Here is an 11,897-nt window from a genome sequence, read left to right on the forward strand (position 1 = left end):
TGTGTCAGTCTGTCAGAGTTTCATTTGGTCTCTAAGTTAGACTGTTTGAAACGTTTTCGTGTGGTGTGCTTTTGGAGCTTTTGGGTGTTTAAAATTAGAGAGTAGGTAGTTATCTGCTCTGAATGTATTTTTAACAAAATGCAGTGATTTCCTGCCACGCTCCACTTTTCTTTTTTTTTTCTTTTTTTTTTGCTAATTTACAAATGAGAAATTAAACAATTTTTATCTTTAATCATGTTACCTTGTGGTTTGTTGCAACCTAAAATCTCTCTTCCATGTAAATAAATATATGAATGAATACGCAAACCGTGTTTTTCAATAATAATTCAGCAATGAAATTTTTATAATTTAACCCATTTGTGACTTAAATCAATGACCTCAACAGTAACTCAACAGTCTAATACATGTATATATTCTATTTTATTTGTTTTTGTTTACTTCAAGCTTTTATTTTGAAGACACCGGGGGGTTCGTGTGCGCCTCCTAAATACGTCCGGGCAACAAGCACTCCCGCTGCCAGTGTGTAAACAAATCAGAAGCAGCGTTTTATTCGATCTTTGAAAGGTTGTTGCTGTTGAAATCTGCACGTGAGCTTCAGACAATGTCGTTGGAATACAATTCAATGTCGCGGTTTTAGGGGAAGTGTAGAAGAATGGACATGGAAGGCTCAAAGGTGGGGATATTCACAAATAACGGCTCCCCTTCAACCAGTTTGAATGTTACTTTGTTAATTAATCCCAAACTTCGCCCGTCATGGAAGGCAGTGCGTCTCCAAATGTCCGTTGACAGTGTAACGTAAAGGCTGTATTTCAGCGGAAAGCGGTTTCTTTTTTTTTAAGTTGCGTTTTTGAAACGGGTGAATATTTTTTCAGTAACCCATCGGTGTTTTGTTTTTGTTTTTCAGAAAATGAGGACCAGGGAGCTGCCGCCTCTTCCTCAGGTCAGTAAATAATTCCTGTCTGACGATTAACTTTGAATTATGTACACAGTCTTTACAAGTGTGAGGCTTTATTTGTTGGAGCATCAAGAAGAAACTGCCCAGTCCTTTACAAGGTCTTAAAATGAAGTTAATGTTAACCTTAGATGAACAACAACTCGAATCAAATCACAGACCTCAAATCCCATGACACTTCCTATGGCAGCAGGATGCCACCGGAAGTGGCATTGCTATTTGCCACTTCCACGATTTGAGCTTGCTGTCTCTGTTTTTCGCACATTCCTTTTGCATTTTGGCCCGTGTCTTGTTCAATAGATGATAACACGGTGCAATATGTCATGCGTTCCAAATTTCAGGACCTGGAGGAAGTCGAACACATTTCTATTCTGCTCTGACACGTCAACCCTGAGCATTGTACATAGGGTTTGCTTTAATTTTTCCACACAATTTGTTCACAAACTGTGGGGTGGATGACTTAAACCATTGCATTTGGTCTCTCGAGGCTCTTCCTAAAATTTCTGAAAAATATGAATATTGGGAAAGAAAGGACCTTTGAATTAAAAATAGATTTGGTGATGTCACTGGCTTGATGGCGCGCAAGGCTTTGGATAAAAAAGAAGTTTGATGACAAACAGAATGTCAGAAAATGCTCCTTGGATAGATTCTTTGTGCCTGTTTCTTCTTTTTCCCTTCTATTCCTTCATTTCCACTTCTCTTAATTTGTTGTACTTATAACACAGGGAGTGCATTAAGGTGGTTCTTTTTGACTTTGAAACGAACAAAAAGGCGCCGTACTCCCTCTGTTTCTGTACACGTGGTCAGATGGAACCAGATTCTACCCCGACGCTCTTCCTCTGTGGTTTTCCCACACCGCCCAGTCCTTGATAAGTAAGTAATCCTCAGTCCTGGCAGATTTAGCCAAGGATTTAGCAGTCAGGATCTCCTGTGTCACTTCACTCCGCTCTTGACTTGATTCTTGGGTGAAATGGCCAGAAAGACGACGGTAAGGTTTTTATTGTCTGGCGCTCTTTGATGGGATCTCTGTCATAAAAAGAGATTTCTCTGAATTGTCTGAATGGAAGCCCGTACCGGCTGAGGTGTTATGTAAGCGTCCAGGATTTAATATAGCCTCTTATAAGGTACTTGTCCTGTTCTGTTAAAGCAGCTCTTGAGAAATTTGCATTAAAACGTCTCATTTTTCCTGCCTCTTATCCCGGGGTGTACTGGCAAAAATGCGATGAAAAGTGCCTGTAAGTTCAAACTTGTCTCTCTGTGTGTCCTCAGCGGGGGCAGCGAGCGCTTCCTACGATGTCCAGGTAGGAAACCGTTTCATTTCTGACAGCAATTGTGAAAGCGAAAGCGCTCAAACACTCAAACACTCACACGAAGCTTTTCTTCCCCCCCTTTTTTTTTCTTTTTTGTTTCTTCCGATGCGATGCCTGCACTCGTGCAGCCAAGACACAACCGGTGGGTACGAATTAGTCGAACAAATCATCCATCTTTTCCTTGATTCATTTCACTGACCTTGATGTGTGCATCATCTTGCACAGGAGACGTTCCAGCACCAAAACGGAAGAAGAAGAGGGCGAGAAAGGAAACCAATGGAGTCGATGACATGGATGGTAGGAAATGCAGACGTCTGATAAGATTCATCATTCGACTATCAGAAATTTGGGAGGTGTACAGCTTCAATGTTTGCTCCCTAGATCAGGGATTGGAGATGGGAGGCGTCGGCAGCCGGAGAGCGTCTGAGGTCGGAGATCAGCTGACCCTTGAGACCACAACGGATGTGCCGCTGCAGAGGAGGAGGAAGAAGAAGAAAAGTGCCACGATAGGTGAAATCAGACGACGTCTCAAGTGTCCCGAGCAGCCCAGAGGTTGTTGCCGGTGTCAAACAGACATTATTTCGGGGTTTTGTTTCGGTTTCAGATCTCGAAGACGACCAAGCCGAACTGGTGAACGGAGACACGGGAGATCAGGCCACCGATGGAGAAGAAGTGGTCAGGAAACCCCGAAAGAAGAAGTAAGAAGCCAAAAAGTATTGGATTTTCAGTCATTTTTACGGTCTAAAAATGTAGAAAAACTGTGACTAATACTCAAAGGTATTTATTTTACAATCGATTGTCTCAAAGAAAAGCATCAAATTCAAATCACTGAAATGATCTTTCTTATTCTGATGTAGAGAGTATTTGGACACAGCTATGTGTTAGTTCCTTTTTTTTATACGATGAAACATAGAATTAAGAGTGAAAAAGTTCAACAAAGACGACCGAACATGACGAGAGAGCGGAATGGAAATAAATCGCCGTGACTTATTGCACGTTTTCTTTCAGGAGGTCCAAAGTGGCTGAATCGCAGCTTCCTGACGAGTTGGACGTCGAAGACGACGACATCATCACCAACTCCTCGTCCCCGATCCCCCAGCATTCCCTGTTCTCGGCCCCGCAGGGTCAGAGCCAGCCGGTCGGGAAGGTTTTCGTCGAGAGGAACAGTGAGTGACGGAGGAACAAGACGAAAACCAGGCTGTTAAACGGTCAGTTGGACTTATAAATGCCTCTGTGTGTTCGCGTGTAGAACGATTCCAGGCTGCGGAGCGCTCCGACTGGAAGAGGACCAGCGAACAGATGGAAAACGTGATAGACTTCCAGCACATGCAGCCGCTGTGGACCACCAGAGACGTCTCTGTCAAAGTGCACCAGTGCTTCAGGTGGGGGGAAAAAAAAATGTCTCTTTTGCAATGAATAGCATGCAGTTTTGTGGTCCCGTCGCCTCACATTTCTCCGTGTGTGGCTCAGAATGTTCGGCCTGTACTGTCACGGCTTCCTGGCGGGCTACGCGGTGTGGAATGTGGTGGTGGTGTACATCCTTGCGGGGCAGCACCTCACCGCTCTGTCCAACCTGCTGGAGCAGTACCACAGCCTGGCGTACCCCTCCCAGTCTCTGCTCTACATGCTGCTGGTCATCAGCACTGTGGCGGCCTTCGACAGGTAAAACTCTTCCCCCGAATCCATCGTAATCAGCCTCATGATCGATTACAAAAAAAAAAAGAAAGAAGATTGAGGGGAAAAAAACAACTCTTGATAGTTTCTGAAAGTTAATGGAGTAACTGGAGGAGTTTTGCATCAGAAAAGCGTGAGTAAAGGGTTTAAGATGCTGTTTTATGATTTAAGCAAGCTTTTAATTTGTATTTCTTCTGCTCCCATGGTGCATTCATGGGCAACTGGGAACTCTGAGTTTCTGATTTCTGTCTGGTAAATCACTTCAAAAGGTCTGATGACGTGCCAAGTTTGAAATGTTGCATTTGCATTCAGAAAGGTGTGCGTTTTTTAATGAATGGAAAACCTTCAAGTTTGAGCTTCAATTCAGCAAAAATCAACAATATTTCTCTGAGTTCATCAGTTTCTTCGTATCTTTCCAAATGTTTTGAAAAGTTAGTTGTGTTTTCCCATCTGCGTGGGCACAGATCACCTGAATAACTGCTGCCCTGGGCACAAAAACATCCCCAAATTCAGTCTAAAACAGCTCCAGAACTGTGGGGCCAAAGGGAAAAAGGACAGCAGATTTTAGACACAATAAGTCCTCTTGTTCAAATAAACTGAAACCGTTGTGTTGTCAGGGTGAATATAGCCAAAGGCTCTGTGGCTCTGCGGGAGTTCATCACGCTGGATCCGGTGGCTCTCGCCTCATTTTGTGAGTCCACGCCGTTCGTTCACGCATTATTACGGTCTCTTTTGGCTCAGTCTCACGCTCGTTGTTTGTTTCGCTCAGTGTACTTCTCGGCGTTGATCCTCTCTCTGAGCCAGCAGATGACCAGCGACCGGATCAACCTCTACGCATCCTTCAACACGACGTTATGGTGAGTTCACTGGAGTCGTCTGATTATTATTATCATTATTTATTTTTTTGTGTCTCTATGAAGACTGGATTTGTTTCCTAAAGCTCTCATATTTCTCCTGTAGGCCTCCAGGGTCGGAGCAACAAATTCTCCACCCGTGGGTGACCATCAACCTGGTGGTGGCGCTGCTGGTGGGTCTGGCCTGGGTTTTTATTGCCGCCAGACCTGAGATAGACTACACTGAGAGTGAGTGCGACTAGTCAGTGCTGCGGAGTATCACTAATACCTTCAATCCACCTTAAAAACACTAACTTTTATGGCCTTTTCCTTCCTCCTTCAGGTTATCTGATGGCCATGGAGATTGAGCCTCCGAAGCCAGAGGACAAATCAGAAATAACTGCCTGAGAAAAAGAAATGACTCTCTGTGCAGCTCTGTTGACGTCGTGAATGTATCCTACATTATTTTTGTATTTTTGAAATGTGCTTGTCTCTTTTTAAATAAAGGCGTTTAACTCAACCAGTAATGCCTCTTAATTTGTCCTGAAGGGAAGTGCTGATGCAGAAGAATCCGTTGGAACATTTAGCGTTTTTACGGCAAAAAAGAAGAAGTGCAACAGATTTTTTTTTAAAAAACAAGTCATTCAGCAGAATAGAAGCCTGTAGTAAAGAGCTTAAGGAAATGTGATACTTTTGAAACTGAAATTCCCAACGAAGAGGCACAGAATGAAATTAATTATATTTCCAGGTGCACGGAGTGAAACGCAACCCAGCTGAAGTGAAAGAGTTTTTCATGAGGCTTTTGTTAAGTTTAGAAAATCCTGAAACCCAAAAGGATTTGAATTATTTCGATTTGGAGGTGTGGAGAAGACATTTCTAAGAGAATGAACGTGTCAGTTTATGATAGAATAAGCTGAAGTGTCAGACAAAAACGCTTGAATGTATCTGAATTGAAGACACACAACCAGTGTGAGCTGAAAAGTGAGTGAAAGAACCTGAACTGTCATGTTGAGTTCAAGTGAAAACACTTCATGATTGACTTGATAAAAGTCTTAATAATTCTGAAAATCTTTTTTTTGGGGGGGGGGGGGGGGGGGGGGGGCTTTAGTTGACTGTAAAGGCAATTGGAATGTGAGTCATACGAACTGCTGTCCATTAAAGAGCTTAAGTGACAAGTGTGGTTTCTAAATGTGCGTCCACATCGATTCCCTCTGAGTTCGATTACTTTCGCGTGTCCGCTTGGCCGGGCTGCGCAGTCGAACACAGATAAATAACGTTGACGTGGTAACAGCGCTTGTTGTCAGTTTGATGGAAATCTTTATTCTTTTTGCAAGGATTTTTTAGCAGCGCAGCCATGCTGGACTTTGCCATCTTCGCCGTGACGTTTGTCATCATTCTCGTCGGCGCAGTTCTTTATTTGTACCCGGTACGTCACCGCAAGTTTGAAGTTGGTTGGCTACGTTAGCAGGCTGTTATATGGGGGCACTGGGTCGCCAGAGACCATGCTGAAAGCACTCAACTGGACTTTTCTGTTCTCACCAACGAGCTGCAGCCGCTGACATGACATAATTGAAGAATTAGCACATATTTGGGAGCTTTTTCGATTTTCGGCCGTCATTTAACTCCGCTACCTGCAACCCAGTTTGATTAAACATAACTTTTAGAAGTTACAGTGAGCGCTAACAGCGTAAAACGCACGTAAAACATAAAAAAATCCAGTTCTGTGACAATGCCCCCTAATTAAAAGTTGGTGCTTTTTACTAGAGGAAGAGCTAATAGCAGAATAATAAAAATTTTGAACGGCATGCCCAACCTTCAGTTTATGTATGTGCAAATAAAATGACTGTGGATTTCCGTTCATGTTTTCAGTCATCCAGAAGGGCCTCTGGCATCCCAGGTCTCTACCCCACAGATGAGAAGTAAGTGATCATACTTGCATGCTCCTGCAGAGCCTTGAAAAAGTTATATGCAACCTGTTTAGGAGGTTTCCTAAGGGTCTGATAAGAACTGAACTGAACAGAAAGTAAATCCATTACCCTGATGTTGACATTGAAACGCCAGACAGGCAAGTGTGAATCTTTTTTAATTTTGTGTTTCGCTTCCTCAGGGATGGAAACCTGCAGGACATTGTCAACAAAGGCAGTCTGCATGAGTTCCTTGTCAGTCTGCATCAGGAGTTTGGGTCTGTGGCTTCGTTCTGGTTTGGCGGCCGGCCCGTGGTCAGCCTGGGTTCCGTGGAGCAGCTCCGGCAGCACATTAACCCCAACCACACAAGTAAGCTCATCGGTCAGGATGTGATGAATGCTAAAGGAAGAATCTCTCATTCACGTTAGCCCAACTCAGCTTCTTCTTTGTCCCTCAGCTGACTCCTTTGAGACGATGCTGAAGTCGTTGCTTGGCTACCAGTCGGGGATCGGAGGCGGGGCCAACGAGTCTGTGATAAGGAAGAAGCTGTACGAGAGTGCCATCAACAACACCCTAAAGAACAACTTCCCTCTCATGCTCAAGGTTTGCACCGCTGCTGAAAACCAGTGGAAGTCGCACGCTTCCCACTGACTGTTATTCTGTCCTCCAGGTGGCAGAGGAGCTGGTGGGAAAGTGGGGATCCTTCCCAGAAGGTCAGCACATCCCGCTGTGCGCCCACCTGCTGGGTCTTTCCCTGAAAACCGTCACCCAGCTGGCTCTGGGAGAGCGATTCAAAGACGACGCCGAGATAATTTCCTTCCGCAAGAACCATAACGCGGTGAGAGAGTTTGGCTGTGGTTTGTCGTCTTTCTGTCAGCTCGGATGTGTTTCTTCGCATGTTGTGGTTTCCTAACAATGTCTTTGCACCGACGCGACCAGATCTGGTCAGAAATTGGGAAGGGCTACATGGACGACTCCTTGGAGAAGAGCTCCAGTAGAAAAGGACGGTATGAGAAGGGTGAGTGGAGATACTGGACGATTGTCTGTCATTCATTATGGAGCCTTGCGAGCCACCGATCCACCTCCCACCTGCTGCAGGTTTAGAGGGGAATAAGAAGATGGAAAGTCTGCAGATGCTCAGTTGTTTTCTCACTCTCTCTCGATAAAAAACTAGAAACAAAAACAAAACAGACACATTCAGGAAGCCATAGTTTTGGGGGAACTTTAGTTATTTCCGTTGCTGTGTGAAGGCCTTATAGGCTGGATGCAGTTATTTTAACCTATAATCCCAAAATGAGTCCCAAAAGAGATTTAAAAAAAAAAACACCTTTACTCATGCATGTCCTCTAAAATTAAGGCCGTGCGCTGGCATGATGTAATGTGGCGGTGACTGGTAATACAGGTCAAGAACAAAACCTGAACCCTCTTCGACAAAGTTGTCATTTCTTTAAGTATTCTTCAGGAATGGTTCTCCAGGCTGCTTGAAGGACATTCAAAAGCTCTTCTTTGGATGTTGGCTGCCTTTTCTTCTGTTGTCTGTCAACATGATCCCACACTGCTTCAATAATGTTGAGGTCTTGGCTCTTGGGAGGATTCAATCAGGGGTCAGGTTAACCGAATATTTCTGGTTTTTTTTTTTTTTTTTTTTTCAAACGGTGATGGAAATATCTGAAGGCCATCTATCATTTTAACATATTGCAATGCACACTCCTGGCCACTTGGTGGCGAGTGAGCATATTAATTAGCAATTGTCTCACTGGACCTCGTTGGCTTTCCCTCCTTCAGAGAGTCTTGCCGACTTCTGATCACTTCACTTAGAGAAATGCTCCCTGATTTCAAAACTTTGGCTGAAGTGGCGCTTGTAATTCCAGTCTCCAGTGTGGCAGCAGAGCGCAAATTCAGAACAAAAGTGGCGTTCAGGCCACTGCAGATGAACTGTTCTTATTTTTTATGTCATGGTGTGGATTCTCTGTTCAGCTCGTTCGAACTGAATGTTAATAACAAAAAATATGAATATTAAATGCTATTGAATACGTCATTATTGTCGTTTTTTTTATTAAAACAATGGGTAAAATAGATTATGATGGGATTTTTGTGACCCTGTCAGTCAAAAAGTCAAGCGCAACCTCTGGATTCATCCCTCCATCAGACCTGTTGCCGCTGATTTTCAGTCCACTTCTTGTGTCATTTGGCATAGCTCAGCCTTTTCTCCCTGTTTCCCTTCCTTAAAGATGGCTTCTTGACAGCCACCCCTCCATGGAGACCATTTCTGATGAGGCCTTAGTGAGCAGTAGATGGATCTACCAAAGATCCAGATGTAGTGGACTGGATAGTATAGTGGTATGATTCCCACCTTTCATGTGGGAGATCTGGGTTCAAATCCCCTGCATGAAAGGTACTGTTTCCAGTAGGGGTCCTTAGGCAAGACCCCCTTACCCTACTTGCCTATCTGTAAGTCACTTTGGATAAAAGTGTCTGCTAAATGCATAAACATAACATAACGTATCTATCAGGTCCTGTACACAAGAACATGACTTTTTAGATGCCATTCATCTGCTGTGGATAGTGATTTAGGCCTGTCACTTGTTCTTTATCCTCCACTTATCCAGTTTAAAATTGTTAATGACACCATGCTGATATATGCCAAAGTTTTACAGCTAATAGTTCTTTAGGAATGACCTTGTTGGTGCAAAAGTTTCATACCAGTCGATCTGTGTTATCTTTCGTATGTTTCATAGATGCAACTAAAGAAACTGGAACAAATGATGTGTCCTCACAACAAGTTGCCAGTTACAAAGTAACTAAAGACACAATTTGAAATTGGTTCTTTGTTAGTTATGTTATGCGTAGACACTTCACTGGTTCATGCCTTTTTTTTTTTTTTTTTTTTAAGGCGTTAATGTTTTAAAGGTCAGCATTAAGTGGCTTAACAAACAAAAAAGGACATTCCTCTGAAAATGAGAGGCGGAAAAACCTTCAGAAAACCAGAAGAATTATAGCTCAAGGCTACTTTAAACGATTACCGGCAAGTCTTACTCCTTTGAAGCAAAATATAACAAAACTGGGGGTGGCTCATGAGGATGGTCCATACGGTTTGGAGAGTATATGAAAATATGCGTCCATCACATCTGGAGTTGTCAGGTTTTGGTGAATTTTAGCTTTTCCAGCAGCTGCAAAAGCAAGTCTTATGAAACGTATGTGATATCATGTAATTTGTCGCCCTACATGAATGTGTTTCATCAAATCTTTCCTGCTTCTTCAGCCCTGTCAGAGATGGAGTCCATGCTGCTGTCGGCGGTGAAGGAGAGGAAAGCCCAGAGGAAGCAGACGGAGTTTGTGGACGCCCTGCTTCAGTCCAGCCTCACGGAGCGACAGGTCGGATCGCGATGTCCTCTTTAAACCCTCCAAACGCTACACGAACGTCTCCTGGAATGAATGTTTTTGTTTGTTTCAGATCATGGAGGACTGCATGGTTTTCACTTTGGCCGGATGTGTCATCTCTGCAAACTGTAAGCGACATGCCCCCCCCCTAAATCAAGTTGATCACACATCTGGCCTCATTTCTGGCTACAAGCATAGTCTCTAAAAGCAGTAAATGACCTATGTTAGAGCAGTCTGTCAAAACCCTTCAGTTTCTTCTGGATTCCTGAGCCTGAAATGGGATTTGTGTTTCGGCAGTGTGCATCTGGGCACTTCACTTCCTGTCTACCTCCGAGGAAGTCCAGGACAAGCTGTACCAGGAGCTGGAGGACGTTTTGGGTTCCGATCCAATTTCCCTGGACAAGATTCCTCAGCTCAGGTAAGAGCAGGCTTCATGTCTGACCCAGCAGAGGGGAAATCTCACACCCAAAAAGGAGACTTTGAAGGCTTTGCGCTCTATGTCCTTGTAAAGATACTGCCAGCAAGTCCTGAATGAGACGGTGCGTACCGCCAAGCTGACCCCGGTCGCTGCTCGGCTTCAGGAAGTGGAGGGCAAAGTCGATCAGCACGTCATCCCCAAAGAGGTATCTCGTTACTGCCGTTTGTGGCTGGCAGCCTCCGCCAGATACTTCCGCCTTTTTGTTTGACCAACACCTGGCATCACACCAGCAGAAACACATTTAGGAAAAAGTCAGTGTCTTTCTTGGCTCCACAGCAGGCGGCGATTGTTTGAAAGACGTTGCGTGTTGTCATCTTTCAGACTTTGGTGATCTACGCTTTGGGAGTGGTCCTGCAAGACTCTGACACCTGGAGCCGCCCGTACAGGTACACCAGCCACACGTTTCTTTAGCTCTGGCAAGTCCTCGGCTACTTTCAGAATGACCCTGCACCTCTCATAGAAGCCTTCTGGAGCCGGTCGCTTCACCAAAAACGGGGTGGGGAAAAGAGAACGATTTTGATGATTGCTTTGACATCTGTTAGGTTTGATCCAGATCGATTTGAGGAGGAATCGGCCAGGAAGAGTTTCTGCCTGCTTGGCTTCTCGGGGAAGCAAACGTGTCCAGAGCTCAGGTAAAGGCACTTTTCCCCCCCATATAATCCTTTAAAGCTTTATTGGAGCAGGGAAACAGTTAGCTTGATGAGATTAGGACTCCACTTTATTTGGTCTGCGTCAGGTTCGCCTACACTGTGGCCACGGTCCTGCTCAGCACCTTAGTGCGGCGGTTGAAGCTTCGCCAGCTGGAGGGACAAGTGGCAGAGGTCCGATCGGAGCTGGTGTCCACGCCGAAAGAGGAAACCTGGATCACTGTCAGTAGCAGAAACAGCTGAAATGAAGTCCGCAAAAGCCCGGCGGAGGGAACAAAGTCGAAGTGTCCTGCTCCAGAAAAGCAACAAATGTAACGTCAGGAGTGAGAAATGACCAGTAAAGTATTACGCTTCTGTTTCCAACATCATTAAGCTCCACTTGCTGTGACTCCCTTCTGGTCAGGGAGGGAAACTCTGTGCTGTGGAAGTTTTTTTCCTTCCATTTCGAGAACAACTGCTTTGAGTCAGCTTCTGTCATCTGTCAGAGCCACACAGCATTTGAACATTTCATTTCTCTCTTTCTTTTTTTTTTTTTCTTTTTAAGACATTTGTGAATTAAATATGTTTTAAAAAAGTTAAGTTTGTGTCATTTGTTCTTCAACCAGTTCATAATTAAACTAGATCTGATTCTAATGACTCGTTTGTTGCTTCTTAGCTCAATTATTTGGTCTGTGTCTGAAAATATCCCAATTACAATAATTACACTTTCTAAACTGA

The 11,897-nt window shown here is 44.2% G+C and overlaps 2 protein-coding genes across 2 annotated transcripts; both read left to right on the forward strand.

The window, feature by feature from the left end:
• The first annotated feature begins 504 nt into the window (after window positions 1–504).
• On the forward strand, window positions 505–5,292 carry LOC140301636 (transmembrane protein 237B-like). Its single transcript, XM_072380232.1, has 14 exons — window positions 505–673; window positions 905–940; window positions 2,222–2,253; window positions 2,391–2,404; window positions 2,488–2,559; window positions 2,644–2,772; window positions 2,867–2,960; window positions 3,271–3,428; window positions 3,512–3,644; window positions 3,733–3,924; window positions 4,554–4,627; window positions 4,706–4,793; window positions 4,897–5,018; window positions 5,113–5,292. The coding sequence occupies exons 1-14, from the start codon at window positions 653–655 to the stop codon at window positions 5,175–5,177; spliced, it is 1,230 nt and encodes a 409-aa protein (XP_072236333.1). The 5' UTR covers window positions 505–652; the 3' UTR covers window positions 5,178–5,292.
• A 711-nt stretch (window positions 5,293–6,003) lies between these two features.
• cyp20a1 (cytochrome P450, family 20, subfamily A, polypeptide 1) lies at window positions 6,004–11,709 on the forward strand. Its single transcript, XM_072380348.1, has 13 exons — window positions 6,004–6,195; window positions 6,639–6,688; window positions 6,877–7,043; window positions 7,132–7,277; window positions 7,345–7,512; window positions 7,614–7,692; window positions 9,937–10,049; window positions 10,129–10,183; window positions 10,353–10,473; window positions 10,567–10,678; window positions 10,855–10,919; window positions 11,076–11,165; window positions 11,270–11,709. The coding sequence occupies exons 1-13, from the start codon at window positions 6,124–6,126 to the stop codon at window positions 11,421–11,423; spliced, it is 1,392 nt and encodes a 463-aa protein (XP_072236449.1). The 5' UTR covers window positions 6,004–6,123; the 3' UTR covers window positions 11,424–11,709.
• Window positions 11,710–11,897: the final 188 nt, after the last annotated feature.

Source organism: Leuresthes tenuis, unplaced genomic scaffold (assembly GCF_036924035.1).
Source record: "Leuresthes tenuis unplaced genomic scaffold, fLeuTen1.0.hap1 SCAF_1, whole genome shotgun sequence".
NCBI lineage: Eukaryota > Metazoa > Chordata > Actinopteri > Atheriniformes > Atherinopsidae > Leuresthes > Leuresthes tenuis.